Here is a 20,787-nt window from a genome sequence, read left to right as displayed (position 1 = left end):
AAAGGATAGCTATTTTCTTCCATAATGCATAGGTTATCTTTCAGTGTTACTTTTTTAAATATTGTCTTCCAAGATAACCTTAAATGAACTATTAAATGCCAAAGAATCAACTCAATTAAAAGTTTAAGCTTATGGTTGAGGCCCCATAATATGTTATATATTCTAACGCGCCCTCTCACACGAGAGCCCTTTGGGCTAGAAGTGTGGATACGACACAGGCCTCCTCATACTTGACGCTGAATATTTCACTTTAAATGAGGGGTGATTGAGATACGAACCTGTGACCTCTTGTCACATAGGCTTCTGATACTATGCCAAAAAACCAACTCAACCAAAAACTTAAGCTTATGAATAAGGCCTCAAGATATGTTATATACTCAAACATTAAACCCATATATATGACGCATCTCTCGATGAGACTGTATCATATGACATTCCGTGTATCTTTTAAGAAGGCCTACTATAATTACCAACTAAAGTCTACACATTTTGTAAAACAAAAGTGGCAAAAGGCAATCAATAAAATTTTCAACATCACAAATCACAAGTGAGCATGGAGCTATAAAGACCCTTTCTTGCTACCTAATTTTTCATTCCACAACCCCTTGAATCTTGATTACCAATTTGTCTCCCTAAAATATCTTTCATAATTTACCAATTTTTCTCCCAAAACCCAAAAATTTGCAAACATGGGCAAAACTAAAACCAACCATAGCAACATAAAAAATGCAATAATAGCATTGTTAGCTCCACTTCCTTCTATTCTATTTTACCTTTATTTCTTGAACCATTATTCTGAGTCTGATCATTCTTTCTCCTCCATTTGGTCTTGGTGTTACAATCATCCTATTCTTCTTGCCAATGTCTTCTTCTTCTTTAACATCAATTTCTTGTTTTGGGCTATTGCCCACCTTCAGTCCAGTCACTGGGTATGCTATCAATTCTTTTCCATTTCATTATTGTAATTAATACGTAGACGGATTTGATATATGTAACCTTACACTTATTAAAAAATAATATTAGAAAATAATAAATAGGTTATTTTCCAAAATCATATATTATATAGCATTTTTACAAATTTTGCCGGTCACTCTCTATAAATGAGCTGAATCAACTAACACAATTATTTGACGGGTGTGATGTACCCAATTTTACATTTATTGGGGAGAATAAATTGATTATTTTCCAAAACCGTGTAATAAATAGCAATATCACACCGTGAGACACTCTTAGTTGAATAGTTCAAATATAATAATTAATGAGTTTTTTATTTTGAGGTCGTTCCACTAACAAACAGTCTTTTGACACAGAGTTCCTATAATATTATATGCAATTTCACAAATAAAAGTGTACATAAAAGTCATTTTAAAATAAATCATTGGCCCTAAGACAGTACATTTATGTTATGAACTCTTTGAGCACTTTTAATTCTGGCTTTTCAAAGAAAATAAAAACAAATAAACATTTTTTTAAGTCATAAACTTGATTCTTACTATGAATGTTTTTGGGAATTGTTAGGTTTACATTATGGTTTCTGGGTTTCATGTATACCATACCCTGTCTCAATTTTATGATATTTTAAGAGGATGTTTACAGTTTATTTATGTAAAAGTTAAAATTTTTAGAGTTTTTTTTGGGGTTTGATGTAGTTGCAGATGATTAATCCATATTGGAAACTGTTCCCTACATTTTAATGTTGGTTTCCATCATATTATGAACTCCTCAAACCAATTATTATGTTAATTATATGATCATGACTTAATCATGACCCTTAAATTTGAGAATTGTAGGGTGTGCATTCTGATTTTGGGTTTTGTTTATATAATGCCATTTATCAAATTTATATGTAACTTTGTTGGAAATACTTCATTTGAGGAAGATCCCACATAACTGAAATAGTGGGTTATAACGCACATACTTGTGGGTTTATGGGCCCAAGCCCGGGGTTCCTACATGAGTGGCCTTCAGGATGATTGTGTGATGAATTATCACTGCTTAACATGTTTTGGGTATTATATTATGTTAAAGTTTTGAACTTTTGGTGATGGTTTTTGTGGGTTGATGTTGGATGCAGATGATTGATCCATATTGGACAGTGATTCCTTTAATGCTAGCTTGCTACTATGCAACACACCCAATAGCTACTTATAATGTTTGGAGGTCCAGAATTGTGATCTTATTAACAGGGTTGTGGAGTTTAAGGCTTTCTCATAACTATTTTCGTCGCGAAAATTGGCAATGGGGTGCTAGGGAGGACTGGAGATTCACTGATATGCGTCAACAGTATGGCAAAAATTGGTGGTGGGTCTCATTTTTTGCCATCTATTTTGCTCAGCAGGTACTTACTACTCCGTCAAGAACATTATGTGTTTGTGTAATTGTGTATGTTATTGTGTTTGTAAGGAAGATGAACAAGGTGTTAACTTGTATGATTCATTATGTGATTTTTCCTTAGGGCTGGATGCAATGTTACATAATTCACCAGTTAATTCGCTCTTTTAATTTGCGATTTGCTTAAAATGACCCAAAAATATCCCAAACCGACCATAATCCGCCTTTTGCATTTGTGATTCACAAGAAGATTAACGAATCATGTCACTCGGGTTTGGGGATTGGCACAATGTAATGTTTTTGTTGTAAAGATGAAAGAACAAAGTTAAAACTGAAAATTGTGAATGTGTGACAGGTCTTTTGGCGGGTTAACTCTTCCCTTTTTCTATAGGGTTGGAGGTAGTGTTACATAATTTGCTAGTTAATCTGTTCAAAATGGCCCAAAAATAGCCCAAAACCGACCATAGTTCGCCTTTTGCGATTTGTGATTAGCTAGAAGATTAGCGAATCATGTGACACCGGTTAGGGGATTGGGAAGATGTAATGTTGTTGTTGTAGATCTGAAAGAACAAAGTCTAAGACTAAAAATTCTGAATGTGTGACAGGTCTTTCTAGCAGGGTTAACCCTTCCCTTTTACACCATACACACTATTGAAGCACCCTGGAGCATCTGGGACATTGCAGCCATTGCTGTGTGCTTAACCGGTATAATTGTCGCTTACTATGCCGACACTCAGCTTCACGAGTTTTCCACCAAGAACGCCGAGTTAAAGGCTTGCGGGAAGCCAACCTCGCCTACATTGGAAAATGGCTTGTGGAAGTATTCGCGACATCCAAACTATTTTGGGGAGCAGTTGTGGTGGTGGGGACTCGGTATCTTCGCATGGAGCCTTGGACAAGGGTGGACATTCATCGGGGCGTTTGTTAATACGTTGTGCTTAGCTTATGTGACTGCGCTTGTCGAAGAGAGGATGCTTAAGCAACCCTCAAGAGCTGAAGCATACCGACAATACCAGAAGACTACCTCGGTTTGGATCCCTTGGTTCAGATCATCATCCCTTGAAGAAACCAAAGATAAGATCAATTAATTTTGATATTGTCAAATCTTTACTCTATGTAACTGTAAACTGTGTGTTATTATCCTTGTTCTCTTTAGTGCTGTTATATCATGATCCATAAATGTTATTTGTTTGCAAGAGAATTTTCTTGCTTTGTCTTTTTCTACTAATATGGTGTATGGGATTGTATAGATCAATTGAATTTCCCTATTTACTTGCCAAGCAAGATTATAAAAGTTTAAATGAGGAATGAGGTGTTTTTAGCTATATGCTCAACCCCAAATCCCGAATACTAATATAAGGTTGGCCGAGCCTATAGTATCTCCGTCATTTTTTTGTGTTATTTGTTACACAATCCGGTTTTTGTTCAAATAACTTTGACCATAGCATAGGCAGGCGCGAGCTAGATTTTCCCCTATGTAAGCTTTAGCAACTGATATACCTGCATCAGTTTAGCTATGAGTCTGACTGAGACCAAAAGCACTGAAGAATTGTTTTTGCCAATCAATTAGGTGGAATGATGAAACTAATTACTATGGTAATTGTAAGCTGAATATTAGATGCTCGGAGAAAGTTTCGTTTGGCGACTCTAAGATAAGCTCGACTCAGGAGGATCAGTAGTGTAACATGAATCGCTAGGTAATTTGCTATTGGAATTCGGGATTCAATCAAATTTGCCCAAGAATAGTCCAAAACCGACCATAATTTGTTTTTTTATTCGTGATTTGCGAGGAGATTAGCGATTAGCGAATCATATGACACTGGGAGGATGTTATGGCCTTATTTTGCAGAAGTTTTGATGAACACCACACCAATAATAACATTCATGTAGCTTCTTGTACCTTATCCTGTATTGAGAGTCTTGCCTACTTGTACTTGATTCATGTATTTTCATCTTTAGGTTTGCCTTCAGTAAAGGCGATCCTGGTTAGTTGTTCCTTTATGATTATTCCATATTTGACTTTTTGCAAGAGACTATACATGGTTTCATGAAGGAAAAAAATAGTAATAATTCCTATGATTCTGACTACTTTAGCTTATTCCAATGTAATTGGTAAATACTTCATGTTACTCTGTTAATTATTTCCTTTTCCAATATAAATTTTTAGTTGATAAATTTGTTATTGGCTTGTACACGATAAGATATGTAAAAAAGGGAGTTGACTGGATACAAATCCGATGAGTTTCCATCGTAAAATCAATTGGTATTAGGAGGAGTAGCCCATCAAGTATATATGTTAGTCCACCTCTCTTTAATTTTTCGACATAAAATCACATGTGGGTTTTTTCATATGGGTAACCGCTGCAACTCTCCATTAAACTGCACAATTTATTACAGTATATGATAGGACATATTATTCTAGCTGGACTTATTGTTAAAGATGGTAATGGTCAAATAGTCATCCTTTTATCTTGTTATAAGAATTAGATTCCCCATGTTACTCTATTAATGTATAAACCAAGGAACACTCTTGAGCTATGGATTTCTAAAGGATATTGATAGAGAATATAACATATCAGATGCTATAAACATCAAATCAAGTTTTGGTTGAGTTGGTCTCTTGACATGGAATCAGATATCAACTTATCGGAAGTTTACGAGTTTGAATTTCTTCTACCCTTCATTACGAGTGGAATTTTTAGCATCGGGTATAAGAAGGGTGCATACTGCATCCACACGAATCTAAGAGCAATCAAAGCTTCATCATCACATGGGTCGTTAGCCTTCATCACATAGCTGCTGCATGCTTATGTCACCATTGCCATGTGTCAGCTTGCGATTCGCCAACCACCAAACTCAAACCATGCAATTCACCAAGTCACATTGCACCTGGCAAATCTGAGAGTATAAAAAATGACTCACATGCAATGAAACTCATATTAACTGTAAAATTAGTCATAACTCATATCCATATATTAATACAATTGTCATTAACTTGATGCGTGTGGCCCGCCTTAGGTATGGTTTGGGGAATTAGATGTATGCAAGCTAAGGCTTTTACTAATAATAATGTTTGAATCCGATTAACCCTGTATTATGGAATATAAATGAGGCCACTCCGTTACATAATATCATTTTATAACGGTTTTTGAGCTTATCGATCTGCTGAACCCTGTTATGTTACCTTTGATTTATATGGAGTAACAACCATTATAAGTTGTTATTCTAACATGTTACCCATTAATATTTTGAAATCAAGTAACTATAAATCATTTTTTTTACACTAATTTTTAAATGAGACGGTCTCACGGTGAGACCATCTTTATTGTGCTGGCCCAATACATATTTTTTGCTTTATAAGTTAAAGTGATCACTTACAATTTTAAAATAATTATTTTTTATAGTCTTAGAGTGATTACTTATAACCTTAAAATGATCACTTACGATATTAAAGTAATCAATTAAAGAAATGGGCTAATTATATGGGCCCGTCTCATAGTGAGACGATCTCATACAAGACGGACTATATTTTCTATACTCTATTGTAAATGATTTAATGAGTCAGTTTACTATAGTCAGTTATATTCTAAAACCAAAGAACTATACGTAACTATGTAGTGTTATAAAATACTAAACTTTGATGACTTTTCCCTGCACCATTGCAACGAAAGAGAATCTACACAAATAAAGCATAACAGAATAACCTTGTAAAAGACAAATACTTTCTTATTAAAGAAACTGATGTGATATCTTCAATGTGAGCATGCTCTTTCCTTTCTACTTATATTATGTGCTTCTATACTGCACGTACCTGAGTAACTCAATATACTTGAGCTTTGTTGTAGTAGGGAAAAAAACAATGATAGCAGGATTTCAGAAGTGGAAGCCTGTTGTTGTAATACTTTCTGTTTACTTTGTGATGGCCTGTTTGAACCTTCTATTTAAGAAGATTCTTGATGAGGGAATTAATCACTTAGTTATAGTCACATACCGACTGGCAACTGCTGCGGTTTTTTTGATGCCTTTTGTATATTTCTGTGAAAGGTAACCGTTTGAACATATTTCTCGAGTTTTAGTAAAACCCGTCAAGGAACCAACTCAACCAAAAGCTTAAGCTGATGGTTGAGACCTAGAAATGTTGTATACTCTAACAGAACCAACTGATTGCCAAGCTCGTAGTCATTTAGTTAAATTTCCGGTGTGCAAGCTTGTTAAGATGGGTTGATGAAGTTGGATTTTCGACTGTTTTTGCAGGAAAAGGGGTGTCAATGTGCAGCTCACAACAACAATCTTGTGCTATCTTTTCCTTAGTGCCTTGATTGGGTGAGATAAACCAGTTTTCTTGTCATTTCTACTATAATATGTCATTTGTTTTGTCTTCTGAGCTTAAAGGCACTAATGTTTTCAGGGCAACACTCACCCAATACCTGGTTCTTATCGGGATTCAGTGCACATCAGCAGCCTTTGCAAGTGCCTTCGTTAACTTGACTCCTGTGTTCACCTTCCTTTTGGCTTTACCAATAAGGTAAGATCATTTTCAGGTTCATCTTGTTGGGGATTGCTATATTTGGATCATCGGTTAGGGTGTCGAGTCTGATATATCGAGTTGGTAATATGGAGGTTATGTGTACCTTAGCTAACACATTAGTGCAATTTCATTTGTATGTTCGAGTCGGTTTATGTTAGAGTATATAACATATACTGGGGCTTCAATTATTAGCTTAAGCTTTTGGTTGAGTTGGTTCCTTGACATGGTATCAGAAGCCAACGTAATAAGAGATCACGGGTTCAAATCTCAACCACCCCTCATTTAAAGTGGAATATTCAACGGCTATGCGCTTTCATGCCCAGTGGGCTCTCGTGTGAGGGGGCGTGTTAGAGTATATAACATATCCTGTGGCCTCAACCATCAGTTTAAGCTTTTGGTTGAGTTGGTTCATTGACAGTTTACACCCATTTGCTCACCAAGTGTAACTGTATTGAGCTTTTCTCAGGCAGGAAAGTGTGAACTTGAGACGCACAGGCGGGAAAGCCAAAGTGTTAGGCTCGCTTATTTGCACAGGCGGAGTTTTAGTACTGATCTTGTACAGAGGGATGCCGCTCACCAAAATAACTTATACGGAGAAGTTTTCTCGCGATGTTAGTAATAACTTGAGTTTAGTTGCTATGAGTGGGGACAAGCAAAAATGGATCGTTGGGTCGGTTTTCCTTGTGCTAAGCATTATGTGTTGGTCGTGTTGGTTTCTGATACAATCAAAAATCGGCAAGATCTACTCATGCAAGTATTCGAGTACTGCTATGATGTGCGCTATTGGTGCTGTTCAGACCGCAATCTTATGCTTTTTAACCAATCGAAACTATTCCATATGGATCTTCAGAGGAACCCTGCCGATCTTTACAGTGCTATTCGCTGTAAGTATGCCAGTTCGATTCAGTTTTGTTCAGTTCAGCTCATCTCGAAACATGATGAATCTTTATTGTTCAAAATACAGGGGGTATTTGGATCGGGACTATGCTATGTTGGGATGTCATGGTGTGTTGAACAGAAGGGCCCGGTTTTCACATCTGCATTCAGCCCTTCCTTACAGATTTTTGTTGCGATTATGGATGTAGCTTTCTTTCATGAACAAATATACCTTGGAAGGTCTGTCTTTCACTTTGTTTCTCAGTTACAAAATATTACATATATTGGCTCTATTGGTAATATGTCATTTTATACCATCAATGCGATGAAAATCTATAAACATGATTTCAAATAACCAACTCAACTAAAAGGTTAAGCTGATGGTCGAGGCCCCAATATATATCATATACTCTAACATGCCCCCTCACACATGAGCCCTTTAGACTCGAAGTGTGGATGCAACAGAGGCCCTCTTCATACCTAGAGCGAAATATTCTGGTTGAATTTAAGGGGTGGTTAAGATTTGAACCCGTGACCTCTTGTCACGCTGGCTTCTGATACCATGTCAAAGAACTAATTCAACCAAAAGCTTAAGTTGATGGTTAAGACTTATAATATGTTATATACTCTAATACGCCCCTTCACACTAGAGCCCTTCGGACTAAAAGTGTCGATGCAGCACGAGACCTCCTCACACCTAGTGCGAAATAGTCCACTTGAATTTGAGAGATGGTTGAGATTCGAACCCAGGACCTCTTGTCACGCTGACTTCTAACAGCTAACCTCCTGTATGTAAAGTTGAGAATAGACCACCCTTAAACTTAAATTCACTTTGATCTGAAAGTGCAATGGAATAACAACTTTGAGACATCTTTTTTTTTGGAACAAAGAGAATATTAAAAAGCATGAAATTTGATTTTGTGTTCTTATTTTTGGTTTTTGATTTGGATTAAATAGCCAGTTCTTACTCTCAATTCCCTCCCTTTTGGGTTGTTAACAGTGTCATAGGAGCAATCTTGGTTATTTGTGGTCTTTATATTCTTCTGTGGGGTAAAAGCAAAGAGACATCTAATAATAGTAGCTTCAACAAGCCAGCTGAGGCAGTACATTGCACTGGAATCTCTACTAATGCAATTGATATTCCTCATGTCACCAATTCAAGATGTCCCTCTTAGTTCATTTTGAAGCATATGTAAAGATAATGACCTCAAAACAAAAACACTATGTAATGGGCTACTCTTGTGACTTGTGAAAGACTGTCTCTCGATAAGACGACCTCAAATAAAAAGCTTATATTCTCATAATATGTATTAGATGGGCTGTATCTCTTGGTGACGAGATTGTCTCATAACAATTTGTGATATGTAATTATGCCTAATTGATTCTAGTAATAAAGAGAGAATTATTGTTTGTTTTCGGATTTACACACTTTCCTTCAAGTTGAGTCATAGGATCTCCTACGTTAGAGTTGATCTGTTACTTCTGCGTTTTTGTTCAATCATGTTGCATTGCATTTTCTGAAATGTCATGACTCCTATATTTAAGTGCTCATTGTATTAGAGTATATGATAGGTAGAAGCGTTTAAAACAGACCGATGACCTGAAATTCACCCGACCTTGTAACCGTATTCAAATTGACCTGACTTAAAAATGGATTTACAATTACGTAAAAGTCAACGTGAATTCAAAACTTGATTTCTAATCGACTCGAAACACCTAATCTGAAATCAATCCCATAACCCGAATAAACACTCTAATTATAGGACCCTCAGCTGACTGTTCAATATAATGATTAGATAGCTCAAGTAATACCCTCCTAAGTCCTAAAAGATAATGTTATATCCAGGAAGACTCTCAGACCTAAAGATTCTTGTCTCACTTGTGCATAGCTCACCAAGTAATTTAGACAAATAATAGTAATTTATACAATAATAATATGAGAGCTTCAATCTAAAAAAACTGAAATCGACTATTTTTAATTCATGATCATGAAATAGTAAAAAATATTTTTAATTCATGATCATGAAATAGCAAAAAATGTGTAAGGAAATTCTTGAAACTGGTTGCTAAACCTAAGGCCAAATCAAAGCTTCATCATCACATGGGTCATCAGCATTCATCACACAACCTCTGCATGCTTATGTCATCGTTGCCATGTGTCAGCTGGCGATTCGCCAACCACCAAACTCAAGACATGCAATTGTGCTAGTCAAATTGCACCTGCTCCTCCTTAAATTCATGAGTTTTTGCCTGCATGTATATAACAAATGACTCACATGCAACTAAACTCACATTAACTGTAAAATTAGTCATAACTCATTTCATATTGTTGTACATATTCACCGTTAGAGTATATAACAAATTTTAGGGTCTCAATCATCAACCTAAATTTTTAGTTAAGTTAATTTCACGACATGACATCAGAGGTCAAGATGACAAGAGGTTCGCCCCTCATTTAAAGTGAAATATTCAGCGTCGGATATGAAGAGGGTCTGTGCTGCATCTGCACCTCTAGCCCAATGGGCTCTCGTGTGAGGGGGCGTGTTAGAGTATATAACATATCTTGGGGCCTCAACTATCAGCTTAAGTTGATAGTTGTTGATGGTTGAGGCCCCAAGATATGTTATATACTCTAACAATGTCAAGTTCCTCCCGCCTATTTTGGGCTCGGGGATTAGATGCATACAAGCTTCCCTCATAATAACTGCGAGGTTAAATGAATTTGATTAACTGTGTATTATAAATGATTTAATGAGAAAATCATCATACATACTAATAAGAATTTTAAAAAATGACAAATGAAATTATTTTAGTGTACCAATTTTAGAATCTGATTTATTTTTAAATTGAAGCTAAATTAAATAAAGTATTTATATGATTTATTATAACAATTTTATATACCTATAACCTAAATGTAACATGTTTAATTGAATGAAAAGTAATGTATTCCATAAATAATTTAAAAAACATTAGTATTCAATCTTTGGTTTAAAAAAGTCATGTATTGATGAATTTAATTACAATAATATATAATTGGATTATCAGAGTATATAACGTATCATGGGGTCTCAACATTCAACTTAAACTTTTAATTGAGTTGGTTTCTTGACATAATATCGGAAGTCAGGGCGACAAGAGGTCACAACTTCATTTAAAGTGGAATATTTAGCGCTAGGTATAAGGAAAGCATGTGCTGCATATCCATTTCTAGCCCAAAAAGTTTTGGTATAATAAGTAGGTATGTTAGAGTATATAACATATCATGGGGCCTCAGCTATTAGCTTAAACTTTTTGTTGAATTAGTTTATTGACATTGTTAGAGTATATAACATATCTTGGCGCCTCAACCAAAAGCTAAAGCTGATGGTTAAGGCCCAAGTATATAATATACTCTAATAATGGTATTATAAAATATTAATCTTTGATGACTTTTTTCATTTACCGTTCATGTGCAAGAGAATCCACACTAAATAAAGCATAAGAGAATAACATTACAAATGGAAAATAATTTGTTATTGATGAACTGATATGATTTCTTCAATGTGAGCATGTTTATTCCTTTCTATTTATATCATGTGCTTTTATTATATTGCTGCATGAAGCTCAATCTACTTAAACTTTGTTGTTGTAGGGAAAAAAAGTGAAAGTTAGAGGAACCATACTAACCTTCATGATGGCAGGATTTCAAAAGTGGAAACCTGTTGTTGTAATACTTTCTCTTTACTTTGTGATGGCTTGTTTGAACCTTCTATTTAAGAAGATTCTTGATGAGGGAATGAGTCAATTAGTTATTGTCACATACCGACTAGCAACTGGTGCCGTTTTTTTGATGCCTGTGGCCTACTTCTTCGAAAGGTAATCATGTGAACATATTTCTTGAATTTTAGTACACGAGCTAACTAACCGATCCCATGTTTTGGAAATAAAGCGTTGGCATTGTTATGGTAGAACGTGCTGATGTGGGTTTTGTTGGGCGGGCCTATTTAGGCCAAGCCTACAAGGTTTGGTTAGATTTTTTGTTGTGCAAGCTTGTTGGGTCGAATTTTTTTAATGTTTTTTGATTTGGGGTAAGGCTGGAGAATTTCTGCACGAATCTTTTCTATAGGTAGTGAGAATCAAACCCCAACACTATGACATAGGTGAAAGGGAAAATCTTCAGGCCAACGGATGATTCTCTAGACCATGTCGAACTTGATCATCTCTAAATTTTAGAAACAAGTTAATAAAGATGAAATTGCAACTATTTTTGCAGGAAAAGGGGTGTCAATGTCCAACTCTCAAGATCAATCTTGTGCCATCTTTTCCTCAGTGCCTTGATTGGGTAAGCAAGAAAACATTATGTTCAATACTTACCCTTAAGATGCCATTATGTTCTATTTAATAATACGTATCAGATGTTTAACAACTATTGTTATTTTCTGCATTTTTACATCTATGAGTTCCTACATATATAAACGCGAAAGGATAACTAAAAGGCACAGATGTTTCCAGCGCAACGCTCGCCCAATACCTCGTTCTTCTAGGGATTCAGTGCACATCAGCAGCTTTTGCAAGTGCCTTCATCAACCTGACTCCTGTTTTCACATTCCTTATAGCTTTACTTATAAGGTAAGATGTTCATCGAGGTGGTCATTTGGGTTATTAATTCGGATGTTAGGTCGATATATAAGTCGTTTTCAGGTTAGATTTGGGTCGTTTTACACTAGAGGTAGTCAAGGATCAGATCACATTTTAACGGGTCATTATCGAGTTGGGTCAATACCGGATCGGGCCATTAACGGGCCTTGGTGTAAAGGGTCGGCCAGGCCGGTCAGATAATTATTATAGGCATTGATTGCGAAAAAAATTTTACCGCTTTTTTTTTTATATTTTTATTTAATATTATTATATACATAGGTATAGGTCGCCCAACAGGCCATTAAGTAGAATAAAAAAACTATTAAATGGATTTTTAATAAACGGATCAAAGTGGGTCGAGTTTAAACGGGCTTTTCCACCCTAACCCGTTCAAAGTTGACATGACCCACCCTGACCGGGCCCATTTAAATTTTGACCCGACCCGCCCCAACTCAGCGCGTTGAACACCTCTAGGCTCTAGTTTACACCCATTTGCCCATCAAGTGTAACTGTGTTGAACTTTTCTCAGGCAGGAGAGTGTAAACTTGAGAAGCACAGGAGGGAAAGCCAAAGTATTAGGTTCACTTATTTGCACCGGTGGTGTGTTACTATTGATCTTGTACAAAGGAATTCCGCTTAACAATGCAATTCACTCGGAGAAATCATCGAACGATGGTAGTAATAACTCGAGCATTACTATGATTGGCGACAAACACAAATGGATCCTTGGATCGGTTTTCCTTGTGTTAGGCAATCTTAGCTGGTCGTGTTGGTTTCTGATACAATCAAGAATCAGCAAGATATACCCATATAAGTATTCGAGCACTGCGTTGATGTCTGCTATAGGTGCGGTTCAGTCAGCAATCTTATGTTTTTCGACCAACAGAAAATTTTCCATATGGGTTTTAAAAGGAACACTTCAGATCTTTACAGTGTTATCTGCAGTAAGTATGCCTTTAGTTCAAGATTTGGCCTATTCTATACAACGTTAGTTTAGTTCAGTTCAGTTCAGTTTAGTTCATTATGTTTACTCTCTTAAATCATTATTCATTTAGTCTATTCAATTACGTTTTGGTTTAGTCCGGTTTAGTTTACCTGTTTTAAGCCCACGAGAACACACCTAAGAAACTAGATTAATCATTATTGCTTACGATGCAGGGATTATTTGGCTCAGGACTGTGCTATGTTGGGATGTCATGGTGTGTTGAACAGAAAGGCCCGGTTTTTACATCAGCATTCAGCCCTTCCATACCGATTTTCACAGCAATTATGGATGTAGCTATCTTTCATGAACAGATTTACCTCGGAAGGTATGCATAGTCGCTCTATGACTATCCCTACTAATATGTCGTTTACACCATCAACGTGAGAAAAACCTACATACATGACCCCCTACCTCGACTTTTGTCGACAACAACAAACTTAGGGGGTCTTAACGGATCTGATACACACAAACTTACCCTTATCCGATTGACCCTTGACAACTGTCATCATCTGTAACTTTACGTAAAATAGAAGTCCACATCTTGACTGTTTGTCAAGTTAGAAATAATCATCCCGATACTAATATGTCTTGTGCTCCATCAACGTGAGAAACCTACAGACATGACCACCCACCTCAACTTTTGTCAACAACAAACTTAGGTGGTCTTAACTGGTCTTATACATGCAAACTTACCCTTATAAGTGACAATAAAAGATGTTATTTTCGATTGACCCTTAACGGCAGTCATTATCTAGTAACTTTACGTAAATTAGAAGTACGCAACTTGACGTAGTGAAGCTAGAAATGATCATCCCTATACTTAAACTTCACTCTAATCTAAAAGTGCAATGGAATAACAACTTTGAGAAATGTTTTTTTGGAACAAAGAGAATATTAAAAAGCATGAAATCTGATTTGTGTTTTGGGGTGTTAACAGTGTAATAGGAGCAATCTTGGTTATTTGTGGTCTCTATATTCTTCTATGGGGTAAAAGCAGGGAGACATCTGATAACAACAGCTTCAACAAGCCTGCTGAGGCTGCACATTGCACTGGAATCTCTACTAATGCAATTGATATTCCTCATGCCACCAATTCAGGATGACGGAACCATCCATTCCTCTGTCTGACTCATTCTGCTATATTTATATCGTGTAGTAAATTTACTGAGATATGATGTAAAGAGAACGACTTAAAAACATGTAAACCCTTGTGTGAAATTTTCTCGATTAGTAAGGAGAAATCGTCTTAAAAAATCCCAACTTTGACTAACTAATCTACATTTAAATTAATTTCACACATGGGTTTTCATATTGTAGTTATATCTTGAATCATTTATGTTAGTTATAACAAAATTTTCATACAAAGTGCATCAAAGTCATTGACTACTTGATGTATAGTACCCATGTGCTCCATTCAGTATCGTTCCTGAGATTTTATGGATTTTAGACAAAATAAAAAAAATATGCCCTCTTTATAGAGAATCGATTCCGATCTTTAATGAATGCTTGAAAAAATAACAAAGACGATCCCCTATAATCATTATAAACATAAAAAACTAACTAAAACTTTAACTTTTTAAGAATATTCAGATAATATCAAACAATCATGTTATTGTCAAAATTTCTAATGGTCCATGCTTATGTTTCTCTTAGATATAAGAACTATCTATGGTTCTCTAAATTATTTTTGGTATATCTCTAGTGTTGAATTCACGTGAATGACGATTGAATTTATTATAATATGAAATCAAAGAAATTATTTTACGATGAGTCTATTTTTATTGGGTTAGTCTAATATTCACAAATTAGAAATTATATTAGCAATTGACTACACTAATTACCATTTACCACCAGTCTTGAGCAAAAAATTATTTGAGGTCATCTGGTCACAACAAAGTTTAAAGCTTATATGTTTGCATCGAGAACATAGCATAGTATATGAATGATTTTGCACCCTTATTTTATGACAGTAGTCTCACTATTTTTCTTTCTGTTCATATTAACCACACATTTATATCACTCACTTATTTTTATCTTCTCAACATAATTTCCGTCTCACTAAATTTCACTCAAAATGCAATTGATGAGATGGACAAATAGAGTAATACTCTAGAATTGTAAATGCATCAAGTCTTGGTTTCCATGAGTTGCACAAGAAAACTACTACATGCACAAATTTGCTCAGAGTAATTTTAGATATTCCTCTATCTCTTTAAGTTTACATTAGAAGACTTTTATTGGTTTTATTATTGTACTAAAATTGTCTAAATTTGACTGATTAGCCGAAACTGAGTATTATCGACCTGTTAACCGAAATAAATTAAAACTTGACTCAACTCAATTCAATAAGATTTTTCAAAAATTTACTACGGACAAGAATTAAAACCTAAAATTCGTCCGAACACTCTAAACATGACCGAAATAGTTTTCTCTATTATTATGACATGACATATTATGCTTGCTTGCCTTATTGCATGAGGCTGTTGGTGATTCAAGGGTCTTGTAATAAGAATAAGATTCCCTTAAAAAGGACATGCCTTAATTTGCATGAGACACAAAATAGCAGTAAAACAAATATCCCAGTTCTGGTAAGTATAAAGTACAAAGTATGATCACTCTATGAGGTTACTAGTTGATGATGAAGACGTGTGATGTTGGCTACCTCCACTCTAAATTGCTACATAAAGTTTGATACCAACTACTTGCTTCATAAAAGCAAATGATGTGATTGTAGAATTATGCACTCCATTTGTGTATTTATTGCTCTCTCTATTTCGTATTGTTTGTTATATTTAATTAAAAAGCTCTTAAAATTTTTACGAAAGTGTAACAGATAATATGAAACAGAGAGAGTAATTCTTAAGTTGAGTTGCTAATTTGCTATTTAAATGTATAGTCGTCGATTAGTAAGGGTAAAGCGGGCTACTGCCCAGAGTCCGAAAAAAACTTATTTTTATGTATATAAGATTATAAGTGATATTACTTTTAATTAAATTTAAATATAACTTATAATTTTTTGCTAAGTAATATGAGTTCTTAGTGCTTTTTTATAAAGTAGTTTAAATATTTACAATATATAAAAAAACAATGAAAAATATGTTGTGAACAATCCAACCTATTCTCAATTACCTGCCAATAATCCCACCTTTAAAATTTTTTTTTAATAATCCAACCTTTGTTTGCATTTTGTTGCTAATGAACCCTTCAAGAAGCTAAATACTCAATTTCTATTTGCCACTAGTTTATAATAATCCAACATATCTCTAAGTCTCTTTTAATTTCTTTAACACATTTTCTCTTCAATTATTATCAAAAAATCCACAAATTTTAAAATACTCAATTTCTCTTTGCCAGTGATTAAAAGGTGTATTTTACTTTGAAGGGAAATAAAAAACTTACAACTATTATTAATTTTTTTATAATATTTTAACGTGTAAATTTCAACTTGATAAAGATAATATATAACGATTTGAGTGTGGGTCAACGGGTTGGGTCAAGCGGGTCGGATTTTTGAACACCCCTATCTGATGGTATATGTATCATGTATGTAAAGACAATTGCTATTTTTGCAATGATCAACTTCATAAGCTAGGGAAGTAATAGCAATTTCATTTAGTTTCTTAAAGGGTCCATTGGCAACAAACAAAAAGTAAAGGTTAGATTATTGAACAAAATTTTAAAGGTGGGATTATTGGTAGATTATGAAAAATAGATTGGATTATTATAAAAAAGGAAGAAGATGAGAGGTAACCTGATATAGTAGGTCATTTCTTTGAAGGGTCTATTGGCAACAAACTAAAAATAAAGGTTGGATTATTAAAAAAATTTCAAAAGGTGGAACTATTGGTAGGTAATTAAAAATAGATTGGATTATTCACAATAATTTTTCCAAAAACGAAAGATATATTATATTATTCGTTATGCAAGTTTTTAAGGACCATTTTTATCTTTTGTCCTTGAGCCCAAAAATAAATGGGACGTCCCATTTTACATGCATAGTACTCCCTTACATATGTCCTTAGAGTTTGCAATATTAATCAATTATCATTCTCACTTAATGTTATTTGACACCATAGACTCGAGAAGATAAAAGAGAGTACTAATTGGTCCTTTGCGTATGATCAGGGAAGGTTTCGAGCATGCTCAATATATACGATCGCACAGGGCTTTGAAATATCAGGGGCCTCAATATTGAATTATGCAGTATATGTTAACTGTTAAATTTATAAAGTTGTTAAAAATTATCTTAATTTTAAAAATTACACTGGGCATTCAAAGAATTTTTCAAATTTTGCTCGCCTCTACGTATGATCATTTATTGTTCACTCGATGTTGTCTTTGTTACCTCTATGAGAGCATAAAAAAAAGAGTAGCGATTGATCGATGTTAAGGACTGATTTAGTTTAATTTAAATTTTTCCCAACCGATAGTATATTATATTTTGTTAGCTCTTGTATAAATTGTGTATGTTCAAAATTAGTTATTGATCGTTAGTTGTTTATTAAAAGAAAACAAAATATGCCAAAAGTCGAAAAACTAGTGGACCACTGGATCTTGATTTTTTTTATGTTTGCATGCTTAATTCAAATTCACTTATTGTCTTGCCTTGAGGTTATATGTTGGAACGTGCACCGATGCTTTGATAAGTGTAGTATTTTACACCTATTGCGTCTTTTTTGTTGTTTATTGAGAGTTTAAATTTGTTTACCATTTTAAGGTTGAATGTGTCATGATTTGCTAATTTGAGTTCATTCGACGTTGCGTGCCCTTTTCATGCTTTAGTTATTGATATTCGAGTATATTCAAGCAAGTTTCAAGCCACCCCGATCCTCAATCATGTCTACCGATCTTCAATGATGTGTTATTACATGTATGGACACTTTCGGAGCTCATGAGGACTTTGATCGAAGATGAGGAAAGTTCGAGGGTCATTTGATTGTGTTTTCAAGGTATTTGGATGCCCTATGCATGATCTCGGGCTAGATTAATGTAGCTTCGGTGTTAGAGTATATAACGTAATTATCTGGGGGCTCAATTGTTAGCTTAAACTTTTGGTTGAGTTGATTTCTTGACATGGTATCAGAGCTAACGTAACAAGAGATCACGGGTTCGACTCTCAACCACACCTCTAGCCTAGTGGGCGCTCTCGTGTTAGGAGCATGTTAGAGTATATAACATATCATGGAGTCTCAACCATCAGCTTATTAAGTGGAGTATAAGTTGGGGATTTGTTTCGATGAAGTGTTGGGCGAAATTATTAAGCTTCAGTCAAAGCTCAATTAAAATCAAATTTCTGAGGTGTTTTGACTTAGCTCGGTCGAAGCTTGCTTGAAGTAAAGTTTCTGGGCTGCTACGTTGCTAGTCCCGGGCGAGATTGCGTTAAATTCGGTCGAGATCCTGTAAATTCGACCGACGCTGATGCAATTCGGTCGAAACTGGTGCTGCACCCAATTCTCTGAAGTTAGCTGAATAAAGCTTCGACCGAAGCCCAGCTCCAACTTCAGCTTCGACCGACGTTGTGAAACTGTTTTCTCCAACTTGACTCCCACCAATCACCATATAAAAGATATCTTTTCAGTTTTTTTTTAATTTAGGCAATTTTGATGAATTTTCATTAGTTTATTTTAGTGGAGGTTAATATACTTTTAATTTTCTTTTGTGGGTTTTTTTATTATGTTAAGCATAATCAATTGATTTAGAGTTGGGCAGCTTCGTTTAAATAGAAGATTAGTTTCATTATTACTTTTGATTATCATAATTTTTCATGCTCTTTTTAATTCTTTTCTTTATTATGTTTTAATCTCTTTTTAATTTTAATTAATATCTTTATGTAATTCAAAGTCTACGGTTTTGTCGTTCTTTATTAAGTTTATGGTTTTATTCTTCATCGTCTTCTATTGTTAAGGTATTATTGCTTTCAAATCTTTTTAATTATGTTTATTGTTAGTTTTGTTTATTTGTTTAATTTACTTGTCCATATGCATTTTATTTGTGAGTAGTCTTTTTACTAAGTTAGAGGGATGAACCCTACGAATCATGATTGGATTGGTGGATAAAAGTATTGTTTTGTATGTAAGATTGATTATGCAAATCTTTTGTTGATCTTTTATCAAGATGCGGAAGCTGCGATTGAAATTCAACTTTGTCTTAATGAATTTAGTTAAAAACTTTCTAATTATTAATCAAGAATTGACTTTCAATTTATGGTTCTTGCTCATTATCATCAACTCTTTATCTTCATGTCTAAAATATCTCGCTCATAAAAATTGTAATTAGGATAAAAGAAGAGTTGAATGACGGTAAATTATACCCTTATCAAAAGAGATAAAAAAATTGCGATAAGTGAGACTGTCAACACGAAATGACCTGCAAATGAAAACAAAGACCCGGCCTATACATGCCATAGAGCACAAACAAACACCAAGCAACCCAAACCTTCCAAATCAAATTAGCCCAATACATTCAGATCTCGCGATTTGAAAGCAAAAAATGTAATAAAATTATATTGGGATTTTGTGCAGTGATAAAGTATGCAACTGCTTATTGTTGTGGCTTGTAAATAGATGTACGAGAATATATTTAATGATGGCTAGGGCGAGGTAAGGGGTGAGAAACTCTATGGAGCTAGCAGGTCCAGCCCTAAGCAAGTGTAAGTCGTGCCTGCGTCCAGAGCCCTCAAAAAAATTTAGTTTTCAACTAATATTAAGGTACGAAATTTTCTATATATATACAATAGTTTAGGGGTCTATAAATAATCTTTTGCCCTAAGCCTCTAAAAACCTAGTGTCGGCCCTAAATTTTGATTTTTAAGAATAAACCAAACATTGATCCTTTATTTGTTAAAAATAATAGGTTGGCTTTTTAGAAGCAATGTTCCTTTTATTTTTAATTGTATTTTTCTTTTTTTTTAAAAAAAATTAAGCTATGAAAATGAGTGAAAAGTTAAATTATTATACTATGTTTGAAAATGATGATTTCATTTGAAATATAAAATTGATTCAAATTTAGTGTTTGGTAAATAAAGAAAATTTTCAAATTTGAATTTGAGTCAAAATCATCATAATCATAATCATCATCATAAATCATAATCATAAATAAATACTATTAATTTTGAAAGCAAATGAAAAATGACAAAACTATAAGAATCTACCATTTGAAATTATTTAATTGGATGAAAAGCCATATAGACAAAAATTTCCCTATTAAAAAAATTATTTTGATGGTGAGTTTAAATAAAAAATGTTTTTAAAATGTAATGCTTCATTCGGAATATAATATTTGATTCCAAATATTAGCATATGACTTTAAAAAAATTTCAAATATTAATATAATACTCCTTCCTATTCACAAGTCACCCTAAATATCTCATTTTTATTTTAGGTATGTTAATTTTATCAATTTATTCCTATTAAACTTAACCTTTTTACACCTTTACATTAACTAATCCCAC

General features: G+C 34.3%; 3 protein-coding genes across 3 annotated transcripts; all 3 read left to right on the top strand.

The window, feature by feature from the left end:
• Window positions 1-562: 562 nt before the first annotated feature.
• On the top strand, window positions 563-3,777 carry LOC130809965 (uncharacterized protein C594.04c). Its single transcript, XM_057675844.1, has 3 exons — window positions 563-929; window positions 2,075-2,338; window positions 2,937-3,777. The coding sequence occupies exons 1-3, from the start codon at window positions 690-692 to the stop codon at window positions 3,417-3,419; spliced, it is 987 nt and encodes a 328-aa protein (XP_057531827.1). The 5' UTR covers window positions 563-689; the 3' UTR covers window positions 3,420-3,777.
• Window positions 3,778-4,320: 543 nt separating this feature from the next.
• On the top strand, window positions 4,321-9,154 carry LOC130809964 (WAT1-related protein At3g30340-like). The gene is made up of 6 exons (XM_057675843.1): window positions 4,321-6,375; window positions 6,586-6,654; window positions 6,740-6,856; window positions 7,326-7,743; window positions 7,824-7,975; window positions 8,736-9,154. The coding sequence occupies exons 1-6, from the start codon at window positions 6,095-6,097 to the stop codon at window positions 8,908-8,910; spliced, it is 1,212 nt and encodes a 403-aa protein (XP_057531826.1). The 5' UTR covers window positions 4,321-6,094; the 3' UTR covers window positions 8,911-9,154.
• A 2,056-nt stretch (window positions 9,155-11,210) lies between these two features.
• LOC130809963 (WAT1-related protein At3g30340-like) lies at window positions 11,211-14,734 on the top strand. Its single transcript, XM_057675842.1, has 7 exons — window positions 11,211-11,277; window positions 11,367-11,590; window positions 11,988-12,056; window positions 12,227-12,343; window positions 12,882-13,296; window positions 13,511-13,662; window positions 14,275-14,734. Exons 2-7 carry the CDS (start codon window positions 11,406-11,408, stop codon window positions 14,438-14,440), a joined length of 1,104 nt encoding a protein of 367 aa, XP_057531825.1. The 5' UTR covers window positions 11,211-11,277; window positions 11,367-11,405; the 3' UTR covers window positions 14,441-14,734.
• The last annotated feature ends 6,053 nt before the right edge of the window (window positions 14,735-20,787 follow it).

The sequence above is a fragment of the Amaranthus tricolor genome, chromosome 4 (genome assembly GCF_026212465.1).
Source record: "Amaranthus tricolor cultivar Red isolate AtriRed21 chromosome 4, ASM2621246v1, whole genome shotgun sequence".
NCBI classification, from domain to species: Eukaryota; Viridiplantae; Streptophyta; class Magnoliopsida; order Caryophyllales; family Amaranthaceae; genus Amaranthus; species Amaranthus tricolor.
Note: the sequence above shows the minus strand (reverse complement) of the source record. Positions and strands in the feature narration are given on the sequence as shown.

What these genes read in the sequence shown, in the direction of transcription:
- LOC130809965 (XM_057675844.1), top strand. Translation starts at nt 690, where the DNA reads ATGGGCAAAACTAAAACCAACCATAGCAACATAAAAAATGCAATAATA. An exon ending in ACCTTCAGTCCAGTCACTGG is followed by an intron (nt 930 to 2,074) that starts GTATGCTATCAA and finishes TGTTGGATGCAG; the next exon opens with ATGATTGATCCATATTGGAC. An exon ending in CCATCTATTTTGCTCAGCAG is followed by an intron (nt 2,339 to 2,936) that starts GTACTTACTACT and finishes AATGTGTGACAG; the next exon opens with GTCTTTCTAGCAGGGTTAAC.
- LOC130809964 (XM_057675843.1), top strand. Translation starts at nt 6,095, where the DNA reads ATGCTCTTTCCTTTCTACTTATATTATGTGCTTCTATACTGCACGTAC. An exon ending in TTCCTTAGTGCCTTGATTGG is followed by an intron (nt 6,655 to 6,739) that starts GTGAGATAAACC and finishes TAATGTTTTCAG; the next exon opens with GGCAACACTCACCCAATACC. An exon ending in TCTTTACAGTGCTATTCGCT is followed by an intron (nt 7,744 to 7,823) that starts GTAAGTATGCCA and finishes TTCAAAATACAG; the next exon opens with GGGGTATTTGGATCGGGACT.
- LOC130809963 (XM_057675842.1), top strand. Translation starts at nt 11,406, where the DNA reads ATGATGGCAGGATTTCAAAAGTGGAAACCTGTTGTTGTAATACTTTCT. An exon ending in GTGGCCTACTTCTTCGAAAG is followed by an intron (nt 11,591 to 11,987) that starts GTAATCATGTGA and finishes CTATTTTTGCAG; the next exon opens with GAAAAGGGGTGTCAATGTCC. An exon ending in CTTATAGCTTTACTTATAAG is followed by an intron (nt 12,344 to 12,881) that starts GTAAGATGTTCA and finishes AACTTTTCTCAG; the next exon opens with GCAGGAGAGTGTAAACTTGA.